This window comes from Dromaius novaehollandiae, chromosome 8 (genome assembly GCF_036370855.1).
Source record: "Dromaius novaehollandiae isolate bDroNov1 chromosome 8, bDroNov1.hap1, whole genome shotgun sequence".
In the NCBI taxonomy this organism is placed as follows: Eukaryota; Metazoa; Chordata; class Aves; order Casuariiformes; family Dromaiidae; genus Dromaius; species Dromaius novaehollandiae.
In genome coordinates this window covers 11,352,096-11,376,938 of record NC_088105.1, presented here as the reverse complement: position 1 = coordinate 11,376,938, position 24,843 = coordinate 11,352,096, and the positions used below count along the sequence as shown (strand labels likewise).

Genomic DNA, 24,843 nt, shown 5'->3' with positions numbered 1-24,843 from the left:
TGAGAATGTTAATGAGACTTCAGGGTTAGTTTCATAATCAGCTAAGTACAGGTGGCAGGTATGTCAGACTTCCAGCTTCTGCTTACTCAGTCTTTTCTGAATTGAGATAGCAAACTGTCTGAAAGGAAACTGAAGCACCAGACTTAATAGTTTAAAATAAATGGCTGCTGGGCAGTCAAGACCTCCAGAAGATGTTTGTTTCCAACAGGGTAAGAGTCCTCAGTTTAGACTGCAGCCTTTATAAGCAAAAATAATGTACCCTCAACTACTAAACATAAAACTAAAAGCAAGCGCATGTTTTTTTTGGCTAATTCTTTATTTCACTGTATTACAGGTGGTCTTTATTGGCACTAGATGAGAAATTAGGCATGCAGTTATGTTCCTTCATGTTTGCATGGCTGGTTCCTCTCATATTGCAGGGGAGAGAAGAGGAATACATATAGCCAATTTTAGTGACAGCTGATTAAAAAGTCAGGTGGTTTGGTAAGGAAAAAACTTGCATCCTTGCTTAGAGGAAGGTCATAGCACAAGCTCAACTGATCAGACATTAGAGATGCTGTACAAGTGAAGCTATTACAAGTGAATTCCTTAGAAAACTAGACTTCCTAAGTTTTGCTCCTCACAATTATTTAATAGGTGATTGATCACTAGTTTAGTCAGGTAAGCTATAGCTTGCACATAAGCAAAATACAAGTGTATGTTTTAATTAGGCATAGATTTTTCTTTACTTTGCTCAAGACCAAAGTAATGGCAAAAAAGGCAAATATTTTCTTTATTTAGTACTGTAATACAAAAAACATGTACCACCTTCTACTTTTCTGCTCATTTAAGCTATAGGCAACTACTGTGCACTAGCTATCTGAACCTCTACCTGTTGCAGGGAAAGAGCTAGTGTAAAGTTTTAGTGCCCATAGCTTCAACCCAGAGAGCTCTCCAGACTACAGGATTACATTGCAGAAGGCAAAACACCAGGCAAAACATACCAAGTCTCTAGCTTATAGACAGCCCTTGATTTTCTATGCATTGACTTGTCTGTGAGGACAGGTAGAGCTGGAAGCACAAGGCAGTTGTCAGTTACATGCTTTTTTTCCTAAACCCAACAGGGGAGTGAGCATACAGTTCACTACTGTTCTGTGCTGGCCTTAATAAGAGATTTTGGAGCCTTACCAGTATGAAGTTAGAAACCTGCATTTTTTTTCTGCCCCATGTCAAGCATGCCTGAGAAAGCGATGCATGTTTTTACATTTAGTAATACTCTTCGGCCAAAATCTAAGTTTAGCTATGAATAAGGGCCCTATAGCAGGGGCTGTCTAGTTTAGTTAAAAATGTGGTTGCCATTTGAAGCAATAGCAGAAATATCTATTATTAAGTTGCATCCAAGAGTTTGCAATGTTTTATCTCCTAGTACTGTGGCCTTTCTATTAGAGCAAAGTATCTTCTTTCCTATGAATGATGATGTTGAATTACTGCTAGTTACAGGTTTGAGTGCAGGAGTTAAAGTTTGACTCTAGACAGCAAGTGTGCAAGAAAGGAAAGTTCTGCAGGAGTGAGCTTCCAGTAGGTTTCTCAGCTTAAGTCTTCCAGCAGTAAGCCTTTTCGGGATGAAGATCAGCTGAAACAAGTCTCATTGTATCTGAGAGATTGCTAATTCTGTCAGTAGCATCAGCACTCCAATTAGGTATTTGCTTTGTAGAAACTGTAAAAGAACCAAGAGCATATGTCAAAGAAAATGGCAGTGGTCAAGTTTCCTTACCGTTAACTGGATGGAAACCAAATACAGGTGTTCCATTTGATCGCAGTCAGCTTTCCCCTTGTTCTCTGCAAGGTACCTTTGTTACCATTTTGACCCTAGTTATGGAGGAAGCACATATGCCTACACGCTACTCCTCTTGGAGCGCTCTGGCCTTTGCTCCCATCCCATGGGAAACATAGTACCTGAAGGGATGCCCTGCTCCTACTGCAGCTTTTTGGAAGGAGGGAATCTGAGCACTTCTGCTCCTTCAGCTACCTCCCTCCTTCTCTAGGAGCACCAGTTCCATTATGCCAGTTTCCTAGAATAAGAGTGTCCATATTGAGTATGTGTCTGACTTGAACTCAGCATCCATGTTACGGAAGAGCCATAACATGGTTTATGCAAGACACTCCCTCAGACTGAACAGGCTTTCTGAAGAAGCATCATCGCTCCTGTTCCAGGATTTGTTGTATTTGCTTGCCTGCTAAATAAGGAGTTTTCAGTGACTTCTATATGCTGCTGCAGTTAAAAACAGGCCCTTTCGCACTAACAACAACATTTAATTGTTTGCAGTAGTCCTGGCAAAGGCTGTTATTCTTAAGAGATGCTTCCCAGCAAAGCTGATTTTCTTTCAGAATTTTATCTGGCACAGAAGTCACATTACTTAAGATGAAAAAAATGCAGTCATAACATAGTGATAAAAAGTTTCTCTCATACTAGGAGGAAGCTAAACCTCCAGCTTTAAGGAAAAAGGGAGGGAAGACAACATAGGAGGCTTGAAAATTCAAGCTAATCTGATGAAAGATAGAGTTTTAGCAAACGAAGAGTCCAGCTGGAAAATGCCAGTACACTTGCTGTTAATATGCGTTCCAGCTGAGCACTCACCCAGCAAGAGCAGAAAATTGCAACTCAGTACTACTTACTAAGAAGTAAGCTAGTACAGCTAGTTCTAGCTCAAGACCAGGTCCTGAGCCTTACTAGGTTCTGCTGCAGTACAGTAGTAAAATACTGTATCGATAATTGCCCCATGTTGTCTGAAACTCCACAACTAATTAAGGCTAATAAAAGCTGAGGTTTTAACTAACTTTTAGTGGGAAATTATGCATAAAAAACATGCAGCTTTCATTCTTAAAAGGAAGGCATCTCTGGTTGGGTAGAATTATTTTATTTGGCCGGCTTAGTTAGGATAGCATGCTTACTTAAAACCTCACCTTTATAATCCCATCACAGTGTGCTGAGGCAATTGCTGTGGAAACTTTTACCAGTTTTGTAGCTGACAAGTGGATCTTAAAGTGTCTGTGGAAGTGAGAGTAAAGGCAGTCCATAAAGAGATCTACCTCTTCTTGAGTGATCTCTCCTGGTGTTTTCTGTACTGTGTCCCACAGAGCTTTTGCATCTTCTGGGTGAATAGCATATGATATATCCAGAGGCTGGGGAAGACAAGGAACAGAGAAAACTAGTTCTGTTGCAGAGGCATTTTTTTCCACTTTGCATCCAGTCCACATGGCTGCCATCCAAGTGAGATTGAGAGGGCTGATGGCCAAACGGCAGAAGCGGCAGTCAAAAGTCTTCTGAAACCAGCTTCCAACAATGGCCACGTAACTCTCTGCACCATTAGCAAGAAACAAAGGTAAACAAGTGAAGTCCTCTGGCACATTCTCCGAAAGATCATCTCCAGACACACAACAGAACCAGCCTGACCACATCAGCTTCTCTTCTGAATTTTTGGGGGAAACTGATGATCTTGAAGAAAGCTGGGATGGGGAAAAAAAGAAGGGTTTAATGATAGCTATAGAGCAAATTTGATATTTTATATAGCAGAAGTTTCTTCTCAGGACCTCACATGCAACATTTGTTCCTGGAAAGCTCAGACAGTTATTCAGTCTATCCATTATGTCCCTAAAGGATCTGGATACTTCTGTTGAAAACAGTGGATAAAGCACTTTTTACTCCATTAGGAGCAGCCCTCAGATCTGCATTTATGCTGCTTAATTCAGAAAGACCAATCCATGATAAGACTTAAAACCACTGCCATACAGAACTTTGCATTTCAGTAGCATCTTTCACTTGAGACAAAGCATTTCAGAAATATTAATTAGGCTTGAGCTATGGCAGGGAGGCAGGATTATACCAACTTTAAGAAGTTAAATAACCCGTCCAAGAAGTTAAATAACCCGTCCAAGAAGTTAAATAACCCGTCCAAGAAGTTAAAAGTGAATTGACTGCAGAGCTAAAAAAAAATTAGGCAGAGCTCAGGAGTGCTGACTCTTGTATTCTTACTCTTGTCAAGGATTTGAACTCAAAACTGCAGCTGAGCACATCCATTATTTATGAGCTGTTCCATGTGAGTTAAAAATAGACAGGACCCACTTTCATTAAGTCCTAGAAAATAATATATTTTTTTGCATACAGTTAGGGTTTAAAAAGTTTCTTGTAAGAGACAGGGTGCTTTATGACAGCAAAAACAACTGGCAAGACCCAAATCTCACTGTAATTATCAACACCGCTAGCGAGAGTCATCACCTGCACGAGCATCGCAGCCTGGTCCTGATCGCTGCCTCTCAGGTCAGGGAGGCTGGAGAAGGTCACCTTGATGTCCAGGTCCACCCCTACTTCGACGGCCAAGCCCTTCTGCTTCTCAGCCGCGATGAAGGCGCCGAGCAGCCGGGCGTACTCCTTCAGGTTAGCGCTGGAGAACCTGTACAGGGGGGTCACGCTGTACAGGGTCCACTGCTTGCGCAGCAGGAATGCTGTTTTCTGGGGATCCGCGTTTTCCTGAAACGAATAAATCAATAAAGCAATAAGAAAGCAGCGGCGGCTCTCCCCTTCGTCTGGGGAGGCCCTGCTTGCGCAGATCCAGGCCTTCGCGCGTGGGAAGACTGCGCCGCTGAGGGAAGCCCACCTGGGAGCACGGCGGCAGCGGCCCGCCGGCGGAGCCCTGCCCGAAGCGCCCGTGCGCCCGCCCGAAGAGCGGCCCCCGCGACCGCCGCGCAGCGCCGGAGAGGCGCCCGGCGCTGGGCAGCGTCCGCGCCGCCGCTTTCGACTCCATGACAGGGCCGCTCCTCGGCGCCGCCGCCCGCCAGGCGCCGTTTGAATCCCCTTCCCGTGAGCCCCCGCGGCGGCGCGGCACCGCCCCCGGCGGCCATGTCTGTCGAGGGCGGAAGCGGCGGGTCGAGGCCTTTTCTTGTCCCTTTTTGTTTCTCTTTCGAGGTGTGGAGGCCTCACCGCGGCGGCGGCTCATCCCCTTGCCCGTGTGGGGCGGGGCTTGGCACACGGGGGCCCCGAGGAGCGAGCGCCGAGGCGCTTCCGCTGCCGGTTCCGCCGCTGTTTCCCGCCGGGGCCCGCCATGCCGCTGCGGCTGCTCTGCGGGACCCTGCGCCGCACGGCGGCGGCGGCGGCGGCGGCGGCGGCGGCGGCGGGGGGGCGGCGGCGCCTGGGGAGCGGCGCGGGCCCGCGCTCGGCCCGGGGAGCCCCAGGTGAGAGGGGTCCCGGGAGCGATGTCCCCAGGCGGTGCCGGCTCTGTGCGGCCTCCTGCCGCGGCCCGCGGCTGCAGGAGCGGCGCTGTCACCGCCCCTCGGGGTCGAGCTGCAGGTTTCCCTTCTCCTCCCTCTCCGAGGCCACTCCCGGGCTGCAGCGAGGCCGCGTTCGCACTTCCATACCCTGGGGCATAGGGAAACTTAAGAGCCTTTTAAAATCCATTTAGGGTAACTTCATGTCACCCTTGGGTGCCAGTGTCTCACAGAGATCGCGTTGGGGCTGTATGAAGTAAATTTTTTTTTGAGTGTGCCCAAATTATATTGGAATTTCTGAAAAAAAAAACCCCACCCAGGACTCTAACTCCTTTGTATCTCCTTTGTCTGTCAAACGAAGAAAATAACTTTTAATTTTTTATTCGAGACTTCAGTAGCTTTGTTGCTCGGACCAACACTTGTGGAGAGCTGCGTTCTGCTCACGTGGGCCAAAAGGTCACGTTGTATGGATGGATTCAGTACCAAAGGTAAATGCAAACCAGGGTGAAAACGGAGCAGCTTAGCTGCCTGATCCAGTGCACCCTCTGGATCCGGTTTCCTGTGGTTCAGACAACTTTTATGGTTCAAGTTATCTTTTCATCCCCTGCAGTGGTCGCTTCTGAGGCATGTATGAGTGGTGCAGTTGAGACTCATGACAGATTAATATTTAAAACTGGAGTTTCATATAAATGTTAATTGATCCTCATTCCACCCCTGTAAAGCTTAAATATTACTACCCCCATTCTGTAGGAGAGAAAATAAATGATACCATGTTTATAGCAGTTCTTGAACAACTGTGAGCAAGTAATTTTTTTCATACAAATTACTTAAGCTTTAAGCAAAGATGTTCATTGTATTTTTACCTAATGATGCATATTGAAAGTAAGCATGCAATGATCAAAAAGACAAAAAAAAAAAGCTAATGAATAGAGGATGAAATATTAATTCCAACATTTTGCAGTAGGTGGCATGATATAATCACTCCTAATAGATTTTATACTTTTGCAAGTCTGGAGTAAAAAGTATGTCTGCATATAGCATGGATGATACTCTTAAATGTTTTGATTCTGGGTATATGCTTGTAAATTGGAAATAGGTCCTGTGGTTTTGATGAAATTAATTTGCATCAAAAGTAGCCTTTTGCATTTTACAGTCCAGGGAAGCTGTTCTTTATCCAGCAGACTTCTACAGTGACAGCCTTCACAGATTTTATTAGCAGATCTGAGCCTCTCATCTTGGAACAGCTGTGGATGGAGTTACAGCAAACGGACTTATGATTATCACAATGAGATTGTTGCACTCCCTATTGCACAGGGAATCTCTGGAAATTTCGTGGGTTCAGAATCCCTGTTCTGCATGGATTAATGTTCAGATTCAAATGTTGCCTCTCTGGGTTGTTTGCACATTGTTGGTACGTGGCTCAACAAAATCTGAAACAAACTGTTCAGATTAGATTCAGGTGTGTGAGAAGTAATATCTGTGCATATGTTTTGGAAATGCTTTGATATATTAGTCACAAGGTATAGAAAGTAGCTTGTTGCTACATACTTTGTCTTAAAAAGGAGAAAATGGCTGAATCCTTGAAAAAACATTTTTTTCTTTTGTTTTTCTTCATGGATCAGACAGGGCCTCTTTCTGGTTTTGAGGGATTTCCAGGGACTGACCCAGATCATCATTCCACAGGATGAGGTAAGTGCTACCAAAAGATGAGTGTCTAGTTTTTTCTTCTATGGTACGTTGTGTCCAACCAGGAGACCTCAAGTGCAGAATGAGATACTTTGTCAGACTGAGGGCTCTGACTCATAAGCAGACTTGTCCTGCATTATGATGAGAGCCCTGATGTGACATTGCATTAGAAATATTAATATCGTTTCCTTTGGTTTATGAAGAGTGATTACCGATTCAGAGAGGCCATTAAGAAATGAGGCCCTTGAGCATGGTGCATCTGCTCTGTTCTTTGAATTTCTCTGAGATCCTTCTTCCATCTTCTTGCAGGCACGTTCCCATGTGAAGGAGCTCTTGTCCAGTGCTCCAGTGGAATCTGTTGTGCGAGTGACTGGGGTTGTGTCCCTTCGGCCCCCAGGGCAGGAGAATCCGGTGAGGACTCTGGGATCTCTTGGGTATTTTGGTTGTGTGTGGAATTGCTTGTGGAAAAGAATGTGGCACATGGGATTATGTGGCTTGTGTGTGTGTGTCACAGCTTTGCCAGTGGCAGTTTTGTTCTCTGAGCTGTGTGGCAGCCCATCCTCAAACGATGTGAGTCAGAAATAACTGCTATGACATGTAGCTTAGGAGAATCTCAAAGCATGTTGCAGGCAACTGTGCATTTAAATGTGCTGCAACCCTTTGAAAGGGTAATGGGAACCATTAAAAAGCTAGCTTTCTCAGTCTTTCAAAGTGTGGTTGATACAATTTCTGTTTCCTAAAAATACATCTTGCCTTTATATATTCCACAGTATGTGATGACCTGTTTCTCACTCAGACTAGATCTTGCTGTTCTCATGGTATAGAAAACAGGGGCTGAATACCTTTGTTAATGGGCCTTCCTCAGCTCTCGCTGTAATCAGCCATAGACTATCAAAATTGTGCACGTCTGATCATTAGCAGAACTGGAAAGAGAACCCTGGATTTATGACCATAATTTTTCACTCTGACTGCTATGAATAGCCACAAAGGATGCTAGCTTCAAACCTCACTTATTTCTTTTAATGTTACCATTGTGTTGGAAGTTGGTACATACTTTCTTCTGGTAAATAGAAAGAGTTCTGTCACATTGAATGAATTTCACTGTGGCACAGTTCAAAGTGAGAGAAGGTCTCTGCTGTTCCTCAGTGTTTAAGAAAAAGATGGCTATTTCTCAGAATTGGTGTCATAAAAGCATTGCCCTTCCTCACAAGTTGCCTTTCTCACTCTTATTAAATACTGCTTGAGATACTGCTAATGCATACTAACATTTATACTGTGCAGTTTCATTGAAGCTAATGAAACTACTTTTTTGCCCAAATGTCTGTGCACTCATAGGATCTGGGCCTGACTTCCTCTGTGCTCAGCATGTCATGCAAGGCAAGGGCAAAGTAAAAGCAATTTTATTTCTTGTAGAGATGGATATGCTATTAGAAAAGAACACTCCACTTTGTGAGATGAATTGCCTTTTATTTGAACAGAAGAGAAATCTAGGGGAAATCTATCCTTGAGAGAAGTTCTCTGAATTGTGCTGTGTTGGAGGGGAGGGAGATTAATCACATGGATTTCTTTTTCCTGCAAAAATATGAAGGGTTTGTGCCCAGTTGCCTTCCCTAAGCTTTGAATCTAATTTTATTTCACCTTTTTGCTGCAGAAAATGCCAACAGGGGACATCGAAGTGAAGGTGGAGACTGCAGAGGTCCTAAACTCCTGCAAGAAGCTACCTTTTGAAATCAAGGATTTTATCAAGGTTACTGCATTTTTCTCATGTAGCAAAGCAGTGGCTTTTCAGTAAATTTAGAATTTGCCTGGGGGGGACAGCAAAATGTCTGCAAGAGCTTCACCTGGTTCTCCCCAGCTCTGCTTTGGGGAAAGAGTGACATTTACCATAGGATGTGCTTATTGTTAGCTGTGAGGATATATTTCTAATTAGATTTATACAGAAAACAAGGCTCGAATGATTCCAGTGCACAGGGTTTTAAAATATCACTGTAAGAACAGATGGTAAAGGGAAGAGTGGAAGAAATGCAGCCTATGCTAGCTTTTTTGAGTGTGTGAAAAAGAACATGTCAGTGCACTGATGTATTTTAGGGCAAGGACACTTGATCGTATCTGGACAGGTAGCTAAAGAGACAGGGGATTATTTTTTCTTCTGTAAGTACACAATCTTGTAGAAGATTGTTCTAATGAAGGGCCCATGTTATGGGTGCTTGTGGGGGAATCACTGTTAATTAAAGATCTTCTCTGTGCCATTAAAAATATGACTGATATATAGATGTTGCAATCAGGGGAACTGGGTCCTGTGCCTTCCATGTTACAGGCGCTGGACAATTCCCACCATCTGCAGTACTATAGTTTCCCCTGCACATAATAAGGGTGTATTGCCATTTGGACATTCCTTTAGATTTGTGTATCGTACCACTCCTCTACTTGTTATTCTTGAGGAGGATTGCTACAGTCTGTTCAGTGGACTGAGAATAAGGAGAGCTGAAATCCAGAACTTTGTCGAGGCAGCTCTAACCACAGAATTCTTTTTTTCAAAGACTTCAAAGAAATCTTTTCTTTTTTTAAAATAATTGTCGTGCGTCGATGTGTTCTCAGTGCCTGATGTTCCTTCATATAGGCTGTGGGTAATGGGTGGGTCATGGCAATAGAGAGTGTTCTTTTTTTAGCTTCCCTCTTTTCTCCTGTGGCTTTAGGAATAGCCTCATTAGACATGCAGTTTGAATTTTGTCTCTTATCTCTAGAAATCAGAGGCCTTACGCATGCAGTATCGCTACTTGGACTTGCGCAGCTTTCAGTTACAGTATAATCTGCGGCTGAGATCACAGATAGTGATGAGGATGCGAGAATACCTCTGTAATCTCCATGGTAAGAGAAGTGCTTGAGAATAGTGTGCAGCAAACAACATTTTAGTCTTCCTTTCTTCTCTTTCCTGTTGCTGGGAGACATTGCCAATGAACCTGCGACTCCAAACTGGTCCCACTTAGTAAGGACATGTGTGCCTGCACTGGGGACTCTAGAGGGGTGTTAGCAGGTCTGAAGAACAAAGCATGTTGAAATTTCAGAGCATTCCACAGACTGGTTGTTTCAAATGAGCTATATTTAGAAGCAAAGGCTTCTAAATTTGCAGGTGGTTTCCCTCTTTTGGTCACCCAACTTGCGGCATATTAGGGGGACAGATTTCTCATAGGGCTTGCGTTTTCTTAAAATCAGGAAGTCCTTTTTTGAAAACTGCAGCCTAGTTTAAAATGGGTAGTGAATTAACAATTTCTCAGCCTATATGGAATGTACTGTTATCAACAATTCTGGCAGGTCTTAGGGGGAGCTCAGACCCTTTAAGTCTGTCTTGCCCAAGTTATGCTTAGAAACAGAGAAGTCCATAGTTTTTGGAGAGGTTATGTGGTGTGCTAAGTTACCTCTTGACCTGACTAACTCCACTGCAGCCTCCTTTTGTCATACTAGTTCTTTTCCCTGCTCTCAACATATCCTGTGTCTGAAGCATGTGTTTGTTCCTCAGGGTTTGTGGATGTAGAAACTCCAACGCTCTTTAAGAGAACCCCAGGGGTATGTATGCTGTCAGAAATAAATGCATTTTAGGCACCTGCAATTGCACAGGCACTTAATTATTGAATTATCTTCGTTTGCCACTCTGCTTTCATTGCTGTGTTCCTACTAATTAAGAGCTCACTTGCAATTTCTGATATGATATATTGATCCTTTTGAAAGTAGAGAGGGTGAATGGGAAGAGGTGGCATCTTGTGTCTCAACTTTGAATCCTCTGATACCACAAAAGAATAAAGCTTCTGTCTTGTAAAGTGCATGCTGAACGTGAGTCATGTGTTGGGAGAGCCAGATAAAAGCACGAATCTTCCTCTAGACACTATTTCCTGAGCATTTATCTCTTCACTGATAGGTCACTGCAGTGCCTCTACTCAAGGTATTTAAATTTCTGAATTTATACTTCTTCCTTTTATTGTAAAATTAATTATAGAGAAGAGAGCTGTAGCCCAGGAATTGCTGTTGCAAGAATATGTACTCTTCCTAGCTGACATACAGAGTTCTTACGCCATCCATGATAGGTATTTAAATGTATTGTTATGCATTAGTTTCACTGAGCAAGAGGGGGAGGATATTTCAGACCAAGCTGATTAATATATTGTTTAAATGTGCTGTACAAACAGCCATTTCCTCATCAGCGAGTTTTTTATGTGGAGGCTATAGGTCCTTTCCTCTTCCACTTCTAGGTTGTGATGTTATCCTTGAATTTGCAGATTCAGTTCTGTGAAATAGCTCTGTCTGAGGCTTCGATTGCCAAGTATGGAGTCCACTCTACCAATAATGACAAAGTCCACCCAGCTTATACAGTAGATGCTTATGTCGGGTTATTTAAGTGCTGTATGCATCTAACCTACTTGCTGCAGAAGCGTCCAAAATGTAGGTACTAGATCTGCTTCAACAGCAGAGCTCAGCGGTAGGAATACGCCTGTGGTGAAAGCAAAAGATGGTGGAGGAAGGTCTTTTGCAGAGTCTATTGAAGGTTGTAACTACCTTGAAAGGACTTGGAATCGAGCACTGAAAAGGGCCTGTTTTTGAAAACAGAAGCAAAGTTTGTTGCAGTTCCTAGAGTTCTGAAAACATTGTGCCATTTTATGATCATTATATTTGCTATATCACTCCTTAATTGCTGTGCTGACTTCTCCTGCTGGAAAGTTCAGTGTTTCTTTGGTGTTGCAGCCTTCTCTAACCTAGGTGAGCAGAAGAAAGCCAATGATTCTTGTAGAAGAGGTGTGAAAAATTGGCTTGTAGATTAAGAAACATATGTACTGTTTATTTTTTTTGTTGTTTTAATTATTATTTGTATGGTCATTTTTCTTCGTCCTTTGAGAGCAGAGCTCAAATTCTTTGCAACTCTTTAGTTTCTCTCTGGAGAATACTTCTCTGTCCTCCCTCTGACAGAGGACAGCAGTCTTTTCAGTCTCAATGTCATTTTTTTTGTTGTAGAAAAGGCTCCTTTACATGTCAGGTATTTCCTGCCCTCAGCTGAGCAAGCTGCTGTTGTATTCGTTGCTAGGCCTGGAATGTGACACTAAGATTAAAGCCCGCAGCTTACATGAGGCGATATAGAATGTGAAGAGCTAGTGAAGCAGAAGTGGACCCAGATTTCAAGAATGATGATTACAGCAGTGTTTTAATTTTACCAGATGTTGCAAAAGGCCTCTCAACCTGCTCGTTTCCAAACACTATTTATAGCCTGTTTCTACAACTTAGGTTGGGTCGCTTGAGGAAACATTGGGCTGCATCTTCCAGTGCGCTCTGCATCAAGGGGCAGGCAGGAAAGGAACCATGAGCAGAAAAGTTGATAGCTCTCTGAAGCTCAGGGAAGCCCCGATTTGCTAAACACATCTGTAGATGAAATAGTGATACTGCATATAATGTTTCTCTCCCAGAGGGGAGCTGCTGGGCATAGGCCCAGAGCGAATTTGTGAAGAGCAGGTATGAGGTTTGTGTTGTAAAGTCAGTGTTACAGATTTGCTGAGGGAACAGTCAGCCTCAGTTGCAGCAGATGAGCAGCCAGGATGATTACCTAGGCTACAGTATGGCAAAGTGGAGAGCTGTTTTATCTTCTCTTAGTGGTCGCTATCCCTTCCACAGCCACCCTCCACCCACCACTGTAAGTGTGTAACCTGGACCAGTTTACAATGAAACCTGTGACACTTTGCACATCATCTCTGAATTTGGTTTTTATTTCTTCAAAACGCTGTCATGTGGTGGAACTGCACAGAGGGGGTAGGGTCTATCCTGCTGAAAAAGATTTTTGGCCTGTAGACATGCTGAATGATATGTGGAAGGAAAGGCTATTTGAGGGTGCAGTTCTGTCACAGCAGTGGTGAGGTCAGCCATGTATTATCCTCTTTCTCCTCAGTAGTTAGTGATGCTACAATTCTCTGTGGCACAGCCCTGGTACAAGTGACTGAGCAGCTGAGATGGGTTTATAAAGCATAAGCAGCAGACAGGGTGAAGGAAATTGAACCACTTCTTTGCAGGATCTAGAGAGATTCTCCCCTGCCAAACCAAATGCAGCCAGGTCAACTGCTGATTTCAACAAGAGGACCTAGTCCAAGCTCCTGCCAGGTTTGCCCAAAGTTTCACATGCCCACAATTTTTAAAATAGAGGTGCAGAACTAAAACACAGCTGCTGAATTTTAAAGAGCTTAGCTTGCCTGCCTGTGGAAACAAGGCTATCCAGGTCCATTCTCCTTCTGCAGAACTTTTAAATCCCTTTGTAATTTCCCTCAAATTAGACACAAGGGCAAAGGTTTTGAAGACAAAAAAAAATTCCTAAAAGTTTTTTGGAAGATGGCAACTAGTGAAATAGACCTAGAGTGGAGGGAAAGGCTGCAATGTGACCTCGTGTTATCAAACGCAAAAGAATTTGTGGGAGAAAAAGTGTCATAGAATGCTCCATTTGCAGCACTTTATCAATTGCCAGGTGAGGTGGCTGTAGGAAATGGCTCTTTTCTAGTTTCAGGTGTTCACTGAACTTCTTGCTTTAAAATCCATTTCTTATCATCGATAAACTTGATGCTTTTGTCTTTCTGCGTCTACTTGTAACATTCTGAGCGGAAAAAGAGCTGAATCTTCTGAAAGAGCTGGGGGCAGGGGGAAATGGCCTAAAATCCAATCACTTTTGTAAAGCAGCAGATCTTCTTGTGTGCCAGGTCTATTCAGGTCAGGTCTCTTGTACTGTAGGGAGAGGTGTGGTTTTAATAGCTGCTGACAGTTACCTTAGGCCCAATTAGCACAACCTTTTATAGTTTGATCTTGGTTTTATATAAGGCCGGAAGTGCTGTTCTGGTTCACAGAGACCTGATCTGAGGGACTTTGCTTTGGATGGAAGGTTTCAAGGTGACTTGAGGAGGCTTTGGACCAGATTTGTATTTCTAATGCTAACTGGTTCCATAATATGACTTCTATATTTTACCCTAACAAAATAGGACTGGAGATGATATTGAGAGGTAATCTTGGCCATCTCCAACACAAGGTCTTGCTTCCTAAATTATTGCAGACAGATGTTAACGTGTCCTTGTCCTCTAGGACAGGATTCCCCATGTCTGCCCTAAGCAATCTATTCAAGTGCATCACTGCCATTATACCTGGGGACTGCTCCCAAATGTCTAACCTCGATCTCCCATGCTGCAGTATAAGCCCATCACTTGTTGCTCTGTTGGGAGCTTAGGCTGATTATTTGCTGAATTTTGTAAGTTTTTCTCTTCTTTCTGGTGCCAGGGGGCAAAAGAATTCCTTGTGCCCTCGAGGGAAGCGGGGAAGTTCTACTCTTTGCCGCAGAGTCCTCAACAGTTCAAGCAGCTCCTCATGGTTGGAGGCCTGGACAGGTAAGGGTTTCTTGGGCTTCTGTTCTCGGCATATCTGGCCCAGGGTTTGTTTGCTTTGATCCATGAGGTTTTAGAGACTTCTCCAAGAACTTGCCAAGTGTTTTGTGATTTAAAGAGAGATCCTTAAATACTTGCAACTTTTCAGCTAGGTCAGGCCCTTTAGCAGTAATGCCTCCTGATAAGAGGAATTGTATCCCTTTTTAATGGTTGAAATCTTCACTGTTGTTTTAAATGAAAACCTAATCTTAAGCACAAATGCAGGAAGAAGCTTTGCAGGGACAGACTGCCTGAAGGGCAGAAAATCGAGTGTGTGGTAAAAGCCTCACCAGCAATAACCTATAGAACTAACTGAGATGAATTTGTGCAGTTGAAAGTGATTAGGACAGGGAAAGCCTGTACTCAGGATGCTTAGTACAAAGCTTTTAATTGGGCTTGTTTCCCCCAATAAAACTGAAGCTGGCCACAGAGATAGAGCAGTTCATGAAGCAAACTGCAGTCTGGGTCCAGACTACGAGTGAGTTTTGTTTGGCCCTCAGTAAAGTCCAGGTGTGAAGTAGAAGGTGGGAAAAGGTGTTGTTTATGCCGTGTCAGAGCACAGCTCACCTAATAGCGTGTTGCATGCCTTTGGAGGGTATGGTTGGAGATGGATACAGCTGCCGGTACAGTTGCTTCCACTCTAACTTTCATGCTTTTGGGGGGATGGGACCAACCAGTGCTGTGACCACCCGCTCGCTGCAAAGGGAACAGAACATGCTCTTGTCCCCTCCCCTCCTCCCCAATCAGTTCTATAGCCACAGTTTAATTTAGGCTACTTCAGATTCCTATCTGAGTAAAAGTATTACTGCAGATACTTTCAGGTTGCTCGCTGCTATCGAGATGAAGGTTCAAGGCCTGACAGACAGCCTGAATTCACTCAGGTAACCACCTTACACCTTTCACCTTTTTCCTCACCCCAAACAATCTGTAGTTGTTTTCCCTTCTGAGAGACTAGTTGTGGTTAGCCCTGGTGCTTTCTGGGGGGGAGAATGTTGTTCGCTGCGTGTTTCACAGGCACAGCCCTTTGCAGTTGGTATGGGACATGCACAAAGTGGTTTCTGTCCTTGGCTGACTGTACAGTCCCGAGTGCCTGTCAGCAGCTGTGGGGATTGTATTACAGCAGTGACTGTCCTTGATGATGCACATCTGCGCCTGTCCTGCTGAGCTGGGCATCCCATTCTCCAGTCTTGAGATCCCAGACAGAGTTAGCTTGGCCTATTCAAGGCTTTTCCCTCTGTCCTTGTCATCGTTACCTCATTGAGGATTCTGAGGAGATTGTTGCCTGAGTCATGAGGCTGTAGGGAGATCACAAGCACGCCCTCAGTGTAATACAGTCACGCTCTGATTCAATGTAATGTGTTATTTCCTTTTATGCTTGCTTTATAGTTGAATTTCTGCAAGTAGCTGTGCAGAGGCAAAAACTGTAGCTAATGTGGAATGCCCCTGTTGTTTTATATTTTAAGATCGATATAGAGATGTCATTTGTAGATCAAAATGGGATCCAGAGACTAATAGAGGGCCTCCTGCAATATTCCTGGCCTGAGGACAGAAGCCCCGTTACCACTCCTTTCCCTTCCATGACATATGAGGAGGCGCTGGCTGACTATGGGACTGATAAACCAGACACTCGCTTTGGCATGAAGGTGAGGGATTGCCTGTTGGAAACTTGCAGCTTTTTTCCTTCTTTCTATTAGTGTTTCTGAATATTCTGTGTTTAAACCATACCTACATGCTGTGGTCAGCTGGGGTTCTTAATGCTGTAACATATCTAACTTGTTTTTCCCACCATTGCTGCTTTGTACAGGTATTCCTATCTTAGAAAACAGAAGGGTTTGATATATGGTTGTGGGAAAATGGATCTCAGAACTTTTTCTTTTTAAAGACAATTTAGTGTTAGAGAGCAAATCATTTTGACTCTGTTAGGAGCAGAAGCCCATAAGGCATCCACAGATACCTTAAGCATTTTTATACACTTTGCCCCAAAGCATGCTGCTCCTAGGGAGCATACTTCATGAAACAGGCTTCTCTGATGTGTCTAGGCCCACCAGCCTTTCAGTGCTCTGAAGATACTGTTGAGAAGAGTAGTTGTGTTAGTGTGCACACACATATGGAAGTATGAAATAGAAGTATTGATAAAAGTATTAAGAGGAGCAGTACTGAAAAGCAAGAAAGCATCTTGTACCTCCTTAGGAATTAATTTTTTTTTTTTTTTTTTTTTTTTTTTTTAAGTATATGGCTCCTTCCATTATGGCAGGATGTCACCCTCTCTACCTTTCTCTTGTTTCTTCCTGCCTCTCTTGCATTTGTGTCTCTGTAGTGCTCAGGCTGCTAATAGTTATTCCAGCTTGGCCCCATTCATTTCTTTCTATGAATCCTTTGATTTCTTTGAGCAGGGAAATGTTGTGCCAAGCAGTGGTGCTGAAGAAGTTAAAACACAGGTGCAGGATTTTGCGTTGTGTTTGTACCATTACTACTTTTTTTTTTCCTGTGCTTTTTCCCTACTCAGATAGTGGATATCAGTGATTTTTCACAACGTTTGGGCATTCACTTTGTGCAGAATGCGCTCAGTTACCCACATGGCACCGTCAAAGCTATTTGTATCCCTCAGGGGATGGTAAGTGATATTTTTACTTACAGCGTACGATTTATGTAGAAAGAATAAAATAACAATTTGAATTCCTCTTTCTTGGTATGGAAACGTCCCTTGCTGTCACTTGTGATTGACCTCAGGTTTGGCTGAGGGTTGTTAGAAGAGGGGAACAGGGAAGATCAGGTGGTGGAAAGAATATATTATCCTCCAGAAGGCCAGCAGGAGAACAGAGCTGCAAGGTCCTTGGAGCATAGGGAGGCCTCTCGGGCTTCAGTTTGCTTTCATCAGGGATGGCTTCTGTTTTGCATCTGAATAATAAATTGTGTCCTGTGGCAAGAGATTGAAAAAGTGCCAAGTATGGCACAGCTGTCTTTTAGACTCGTGAGAGAAGGATCAGCTGGTTACATGCCACTCTCACATTTGCTTTTGTCACGTTTTTGGACACGACTCGTGTCTTGTAATGAGAATGTCAGAGACCAAATCCAAGGCTGAGAGCCTTTATAGATCTAGATCTAGAAGCTTATTTGACAGCATTCATGTATTTTGGCAGGGAAGCAGATTTAATTCTTGCTCTGGGCATCTTTGCAGCATGCGCAGTATGGAACAAAGATTCCACTGAGCACTGTGTTTTATTTGGAGAGTAGGACTTTCTGGCTTTGGTTTCTCTCAGATTGCTCTAATTCTGGCAGAAAGTGCAAGTTATTGGCTTTCCACGAGAGGGCACTAAGTTGTGCATTTGAGCAAAACAAAAGTGAGATCTTTAGTTCTCAATATTAGAGTAGCCGTATACTCAAGTTCTTGGTGCAGGACCTCAAACCTACTGCATTTCTTTGCATCTGAGAGTCAGCTCAGTTGGTTTCCCTCTCTTGTTCCTCCATTTTGAGCTATGCCCTGCACATCAACAACATGATGCTACACCATTTGTCCTGCTCTGTAACCTGCATGCTGGAGGCAATTAGTTGGCATGATCTGACTCTGTTGACCAGCTATGTCTGATCTGTGAGCAGGGAGAAAACCTGCAACTAGATGTACTGCTTAGAAGGGCTTCTTGCTGAAAGGAGCCTTTGGAAAAGACACTCAGCTGCAGTCTAGCGCTGTAGCCCTTTCCTATTCCGCAGCCCTCTGGTGTTAGATCTTGTGTTAGAAACAAAGCTTTAGAGGTTTGGAAACAGCTGAGTCAGTAGATTTGAACTGTGGCCTGGCTTTTCACAGATTTTGCTGATGTTTAATGTCTCTTCTCTTGCTCTTTCCCCAGAGGTATCTTAGAAATAAAGATTTTGAGTCATTAAAGGAGGCTGCAAGATCCCAGTTTAACCAGGTGAGACAGAAGCACTGCTGAAACATTGGAAAGAGTGAAGGACAGACTGTATAAAGTGTTACGCAGTTGCAGGCAGAGAAGGTAGAAGAGCAGGTTTTAATAAAGCTCTTCTGCTGAGAGCCAGTGGCTGAACATATGATGCTTCAAGACGAGGGAGGGCAGCACTGATCTGAACATGTTCCTTGTTTTTACTGGTTTCCTGCATTAGGAAATTGTGGACATTATCTGCAGGCCTGATGGAAGCTTGAAGTCTCTGCTTACAAAGTTTCTTGGCCAGGAGCAGCAATCAGAGCTCATCCAAGAACTGAAGATGCAGGTGGATGATGTGGTCCTGCTGGCAGCTGGAGAACACAAGCGAGTGGTACGATGCATTTCTGAGTGGCTGAGAGTTGAATGATGTTGATGATGGCTTTGATGTGATCTGACCTTACCCTAATTCTTCTAATCACTAAAAAAGGACATCATCTAATTCTGTGTTACTCTGGAACTGAAGCTGTAGTAACAAAAAATAAGGCATGAAGTGTACCTATTGCTTCTGCTTCCCCTGGTCAAATTCTGGGAAGAAATCAGAGCTGAAACAAAGGCTGGATTATAAAACATCAGGCACTTCAGTGCCTCGTTTTCTCTCGCCTCATTTTAATTTTTTTAAACACCCAACAAAGATTAGAAAGCAAAGTCAACTAGGCAACTTTGTCTGCTATAAGCAGATGGGGAGAGTGAGGCACAGCTCATCATTAGCAGAGGTATTGAGCGACTCTGTCCTTACCTTTCTCTGTATTCTCACCAGTAGACATCGTCATCCAAGCTTTGTCTTATGACAAGCTGTCATGCTTTGCATGATATCCAAAATTGTATGTCATTTCCCCTTTCTGTGCCTTTATTTCTCTATACAGTGAGGCTCTTACCTGTGCTTTCACAAGTAATCCACATTTGCATAGTGCCTTGAGATCAGCATAAGAGTTCTGTGAGGATGGAACTTTTGGAAAAAAAAGGATTTTTTAGCTACTAACTTGGCCTTTGTAGGGCTCTAATCATCTGTCCAAACCCTGGAACTGCTGCTCCCTCAGTGGCAAAGTGATGTCTTTTAGGAGACAAGGCAAAAGTGTTTTTAAGGCAACAGTGCAACTGATGCTCTCTGTGATGCTGCCTTTCTGGAAAAACTCTTTCCCTGGCCTGTGTGACTTCCTTGAGTTCCTGGCATTAAAATTGACCCTTCTCTTTCTCTCCCTTCTCTTTTGCAGTGCTCTGCCTTAGGAAGCCTACGGCTGGAAAGCGCCGACCTCCTGGAGGCGGCTGGCCTGGTACTCCGTGATCCTGCAGTTTTTCACTTTCTGTGGGTGGTAGATTTCCCACTTTTCCTCCCCAAGGAAGACAATCCTACTGAACTGGAATCTGCTCATCATCCCTTCACTGCCCCTCATCCTTCAGATACAAGCCTCCTCTATTCTGATCCCACAAAGGTGACTGAACCTCATGCCCTCCATACTGGCCCTTTTACAGCTGTGTGTCTTGGAGAAGTGGACAGATAGCAGCTGTTGTTACTGTAAAAAGCCATGTTGTCTCATGGAACTCACTGCATATTGTTTATACCTGTTTGGAAGATATGGCTCCCAGGTTACTCTAGGTGTGCCCCTAGCAATAGGGGCTTATAGAAAACAATTGCTTAAAATGAGGAGTTTTATATTCTGAGCCCTCATGTTGCTTCAGGTTCTTACCAACTTTGCCTAAGGATGTGTACTGTTCTCAGTTTTGTTAAGTTGTGTGCCACCCTGAAGCACTCTAAGCAGCAGTCCATGCTTCTGCTAGCACTGGTACAGAACTGGGACCTTGTTACACTTGGACTTGGGGTCAGATCCTGAATTCAGACTGGGAGCAAGCTTTTCTTCAAATTGTAATGAGAAAGCTACAACAGGGGCTATAGAGGATGTGCCCACCTGATTTCTTACATATTTGTGCCTGTTGAATATTCCAGAGCTGCAGCCCTGCTGGGGCTGGATGTGAATCCACAAGGCTCCATTGAGAAAGCTGTGTTGTTGTAGGCCATGTTCTCATTCCCAGTAATTTTGTTTTCTGTGTGCAGATTGGTCTTAAATGCAGCCATGCCTTGCTAAGGTGCTTGCTCATTTCTTTCCCCAGGTCCGTAGTCAGCATTATGACCTCGTGCTAAATGGCAGTGAGGTTGGAGGTGGCTCTATCCGGATTCATAATGCAGAGCTACAGCGTTTTGTGCTTGAGAAGGTGCTGAAGGTAACAGCCTACAGATGTCATCCACATACACTTGGAGATGTAAAAGACTATTTCATTTAAATAGTCATTTAAAATTCTGTAAGAAACAGAGGTGTGCTGCTCAGATAAAGAAGGCTAGCCCTGAGAGATGGATGACTTCATCGTATCGTCATCTTACAGTGCTAGCAGGAAAAGCATTGTTTTTTCAGTGACGTTTCTTATGTGACTTTGCAGGAGGACTCTGAAGTGCTTTCCCACCTGCTTGATGCTTTGGAGTTTGGAGCTCCTCCTCATGGAGGAATCGCTTTAGGTAGGTGCTCTGTAGCTCTGCAAAATGCAAGTGTCTTCTGACTTTCTTCTGATGTAGTAGACCTCAGCAAAAAGCCTCATGTTTGTTAGCAAGAGCCTTGTCTCCTCCTGACAGCTGTTCTGGTGTTGCTGTTTGGCACGACCAATCCTGGTAAGACTTTGGGCATATACAGGGCTTCAATCTTTGTAGCCGCTTTGTGGAAGGAAACAGAGCTCACATCATGAAGCGCAGAATGTTTTGGGGTCCCTCCCCAGGGTAGTAACGTGATTTATTTCTTATGCACGGACCAAATCGGATGTTGGTGGCTCTAAGGACAATCTTCATCTGCTGTTCTACTAACAGCATGTTCATGAAGATTGAGTTGTCTTTATTCTCCTTCCTACGCAGCCAGAAGAGGATCCCTATACTGCGTGCACAGAGGCCTGGGATAGCATTGTACTGTGTTTCACATGCTGGGTCACTGCCATAATCTCACCCTCTGCTTCACAGTCTCACAGCCCCTTCCTGTTTTGTTTCATTCACTGATTCAGAGAGCTAAACTGTCAGTAAACAAATCCTGCCAAAGAAGGACAGTGCTTTTCTGATGGGTTAGCTCCCTGATCTGGTTCTGCATGGGCCTGATGAATACCTGCGCCAGCACAGGGAGGAGGTAGACCTCATAGTCAGAGGGAGGGGGAGAAGACAGCAGTGTTGACCAATGTTGGTTTAAGCTGTTATGGCATCCTCTGAAGTCATACAGTGCTGTGTACAGCATTACAGCGATGTTGTATTTTTCTCCTGGAATCTTGCAAATTTGTGGTTTTTGTTTTTTTCCCCAAAGGTAGCCTTTTAACCCATGATCTTTCTGTGTAATTTCCCTCTGTGCAGTCACCCAGAGGCTCTTGCTCTTCCTGAATTCCTTCTCATTGTTGTAACTCTTCTCAGCCAAGAACTTTGACCAGTTCAGCAGAGCCCTCACGAGGTTCCTGCCATTTAGCTGCCCTGTATTGTTACGCGCTCTCTGCAGAGGAACTATCTCTGTCTTGCAGTCCTTGGTGTTTCACAAAATTTCTTGTAACATTGAAAAACTTTATTTTGCTAGGCATTGCTGCTCTCTAGGCAAGTCTGTTTCTCTGCTTACTGGTTGCAATTAACTTTTTCCCTTATCTCCTTCTGTTTTAATGGTCAAGCCCAGTAATACCATTTATTTTCATCTTCCTGATTTTCTGAATGAAAGGGAGTAATGTAAGGCCATAACTCAAGTGTTTCACTAATTTGTTTTCTGCTTCCAGGACTTGATAGGCTGATCTCTCTCATCGTTGGCGCTCAAAGTATCCGAGATGTCATTGCTTTTCCCAAATCCTTCAGGGGACGGGACCTGATGGGCAATGCTCCAGACTATGTCACTGCAGAAGAGCTAGAGCCATATCACATCCAGGTTTCCTGGCCTGTTGCAGAAGCAGAGGCAAAGAAAAACTGACTTAAAGCTGGTGATGTGAGGTGATTTGCTTAACCAGGGATGGTTTTAGCTTCTAAATTCTAGAATTCAGTTCAGAAAACATCAGCTGATATGGGAGAGTACAACCCCACTACACCATGGCAGTTTCAGAATTGAATGGGGAATAGGTATGAGGGCACCCCAATAGGGATTCACCCTTGGGTTGGTAATGGGAAGGAGAAGTAGGAAAGCAAAGTAGAAGAACCTTATTTTGCCATAGGATATTGAGACAATTGGCTTTGGGGTGTCACATTGGTGGGATTTCTTTTTTTTCTTTTTTTCTTTCTTTTTCCCCCCCACCGCCCCACTTTTTATATGTCCCTTGTAAAACATCTCCTCCTATCTGGAGGAGGATTGTGTGTCAGCTTCTCTGGTAAAAGATATGTACTCCTGATAATCATCAAATCTCCATTAGTTGAGGACTGTTTGAACAGAACAGAGCAGTGCTGTGCTGGGCCAAGATCATAATGAATATTCCATGCAGCCTATAGCTTCTCTCTTGCTGGAGGATAGAAGATCATCCAGAACTTGCTACAGGGAATTTGTATTGTCAGGTGTGATTCCTAATCAAAGCGGGGGGAAGGAGCATGCGTAGCATTTGCAACAGTTGTTCTCGTAACACTCATCATACAGGAGATGATCTGTCTTTGGGGCCTGTGGTCCTTCTGCTGTCAGAACGCCAGTTCTGAAGTTTGTATGTTTGTAAATAAAGTTAATCTGGCAATTTGGTTTTGACTGAGCTTGTTTTGGGCTTTTCTGCTCTTTCTGTTCAAGAAGGAAGAGGTGCCAGTTCTTTATGACCCTGACCAGTCAAGGAAGTGACAAGAAATCGGTGACAGCTTAGCAGGATTGGTGGTTTTGCATGAATTCTGCCTCCTCCTGCAAATCTGCAGCTACAGCAGTGAGTGATGCAGCAGCAAGCCCCTTGCAGGCAACCATCTATTCTGTCTGTTTCACACCAGTGCAGCCACAGTGCAGAAGCAACATTGTACTGGGTAGGCGGTGGGCTTTAGCAGCACTCTGCCAGGCCAAGCCAGTTGGCTCTGCCTTCTGCTTTACAGCACAGCAAGCCCTCTGCAAAGGTGCTCCCAGTAGATGTTCTTAACTTGTGTTGCATGGAGCTGGAGGGAGGGAAGGAGAGGAAGGCAAAGCCGGTGAGGAAGAGAGAAACAGGAGATCACCTGAATAAGCTAGGAAGATGGAGCAAAGAAAGAGATGGGGGAGCCACTGTGTCCCAGCTAGGAAGGACAGCAGGAGGCCTTTACCAGAAAAAATGTATGAGGACGTGGTTAGAAGGATGCCTGCAATTCTTGCCTGAGCTGATACTGGACTCTGGCCTTCTGCAGGAGATCCCATCTTGCAAGTTCTAATGGATTCTGGGCTGCTCTGAGGGTTATTGACTAATACCAACTCAACACTGCTGGAAAGCATTACTTGGTAGTGCAGACTGTTGGTGTTTTTTAAATTCTGGACTGTCCTGTTGATAAGAACCACTAAGGGAGGTTGCTCATCTCCTTAAGGTGTTTGTTTTTGTTTTGTTTTGAGTACCTTGAAATACAGGTTAAAAGTACCATCCATACGCAACAGTAGAACCGATTTGTTGTATCTTCTCTTTAGCTTTGAAGACAGTGGAGGTACGTGCGTAGAATCCTTCCTCATCTCATGATTGTTATCATCAGTCTCAGAGTACGGTTAAATCCTATTTAACAACAACAAAAAAAACAAAACAAGGAAAAAGCCCCCAAATCTATGTTTATATTCTTTCTAGTGAAGCACTGTTACCTCTGAATTCTGTCATTTTTTTCCTTCTATGAGATATTCTTACTTTACAGTTAACTCACCTTTGTTTTATGTTTTTGGTTTTTTTTTTTCTTTCCTCCCCTGAGTAAAAGGTTTCAGTAATGGAGTGAGTGTCTGTTTTCAGAGACAGGCTGAGTTTGCCTCATCTCTCGCCAGCACTCAGAGGTGAGCACAGGATTTTATGCGGAATTAGCTGAAACACCAATTTGTGTCCTAATGGTGGCTTAAGAAATTTGGTGATATGACTGCTTGTGGGGCTGAGCTGAAAGCTAGATGCCTAAGCAGGTCCATGTTAAAAATAATCTTGCTTTTGAAAAGTGACTAAATGCTATAAGAAATATATAAATAAGGGAAAGAATCCAGAGAACAACTGAAATCTATGGGCAGAAGGAGGAAGGTTTAGGAAGGTTTTCATGAAGGCTGGGAGGAAAGATTAATTTAGCATTAATTCTCCAAACCATGTTCAGAGAAGCTAAGATTTCAAGATGTGATCTGCAACAGAGAAATATTGGAAAAATTTAGGTTAAAGAGTGTTCCAGAATGGTGTTAAAATGGAAGTAGGAAACTTTTTATTAGGACAAAACTAGAAAATTCCATGCAATCTGTGACAGCATGGCTGAATAAGATGTTAGCAGAGAGTTACTCATTTGGAGAGATTTTAGATGGGATACTGCTTGTGCACAGCTTGGTATCTAGTTCACAGAAGCTACCTTGATACTGTTATTGTGCAAGACTGACTTTAATTCTAAAGAGTTAGTGCTTAAT

General features: G+C 43.7%; 2 protein-coding genes across 3 annotated transcripts; one reads left to right on the top strand and one right to left on the bottom strand.

Moving 5' to 3' along the window:
• Positions 1–745: 745 nt before the first annotated feature.
• On the bottom strand, positions 746–4,973 carry CENPL (centromere protein L). Of its 2 annotated transcripts, none has more exons than XM_026100958.2 (4): positions 4,635–4,973; positions 4,256–4,507; positions 2,944–3,486; positions 746–1,696 (listed from the first exon to the last, which is right to left on the bottom strand). In XM_026100958.2, exons 1-4 carry the CDS (start codon positions 4,971–4,973, stop codon positions 1,625–1,627), a joined length of 1,206 nt encoding a protein of 401 aa, XP_025956743.2. In that variant the 3' UTR covers positions 746–1,624. The 2 variants fall into 2 exon arrangements, with proteins under 2 accessions (XP_025956743.2, XP_064371730.1); XM_064515660.1 differs by having other exon boundaries at positions 3,070–3,486.
• Positions 4,974–5,078: 105 nt separating this feature from the next.
• Positions 5,079–23,006, top strand: DARS2 (aspartyl-tRNA synthetase 2, mitochondrial). The gene is made up of 17 exons (XM_026100954.2): positions 5,079–5,208; positions 5,630–5,729; positions 6,864–6,930; positions 7,237–7,338; positions 8,579–8,674; positions 9,672–9,795; positions 10,445–10,491; positions 14,215–14,321; positions 15,169–15,238; positions 15,821–16,000; positions 16,864–16,971; positions 18,203–18,265; positions 18,474–18,626; positions 19,507–19,725; positions 20,402–20,512; positions 20,726–20,801; positions 22,073–23,006. Exons 1-17 carry the CDS (start codon positions 5,079–5,081, stop codon positions 22,258–22,260), a joined length of 1,941 nt encoding a protein of 646 aa, XP_025956739.2. The 3' UTR covers positions 22,261–23,006.
• The last annotated feature ends 1,837 nt before the right edge of the window (positions 23,007–24,843 follow it).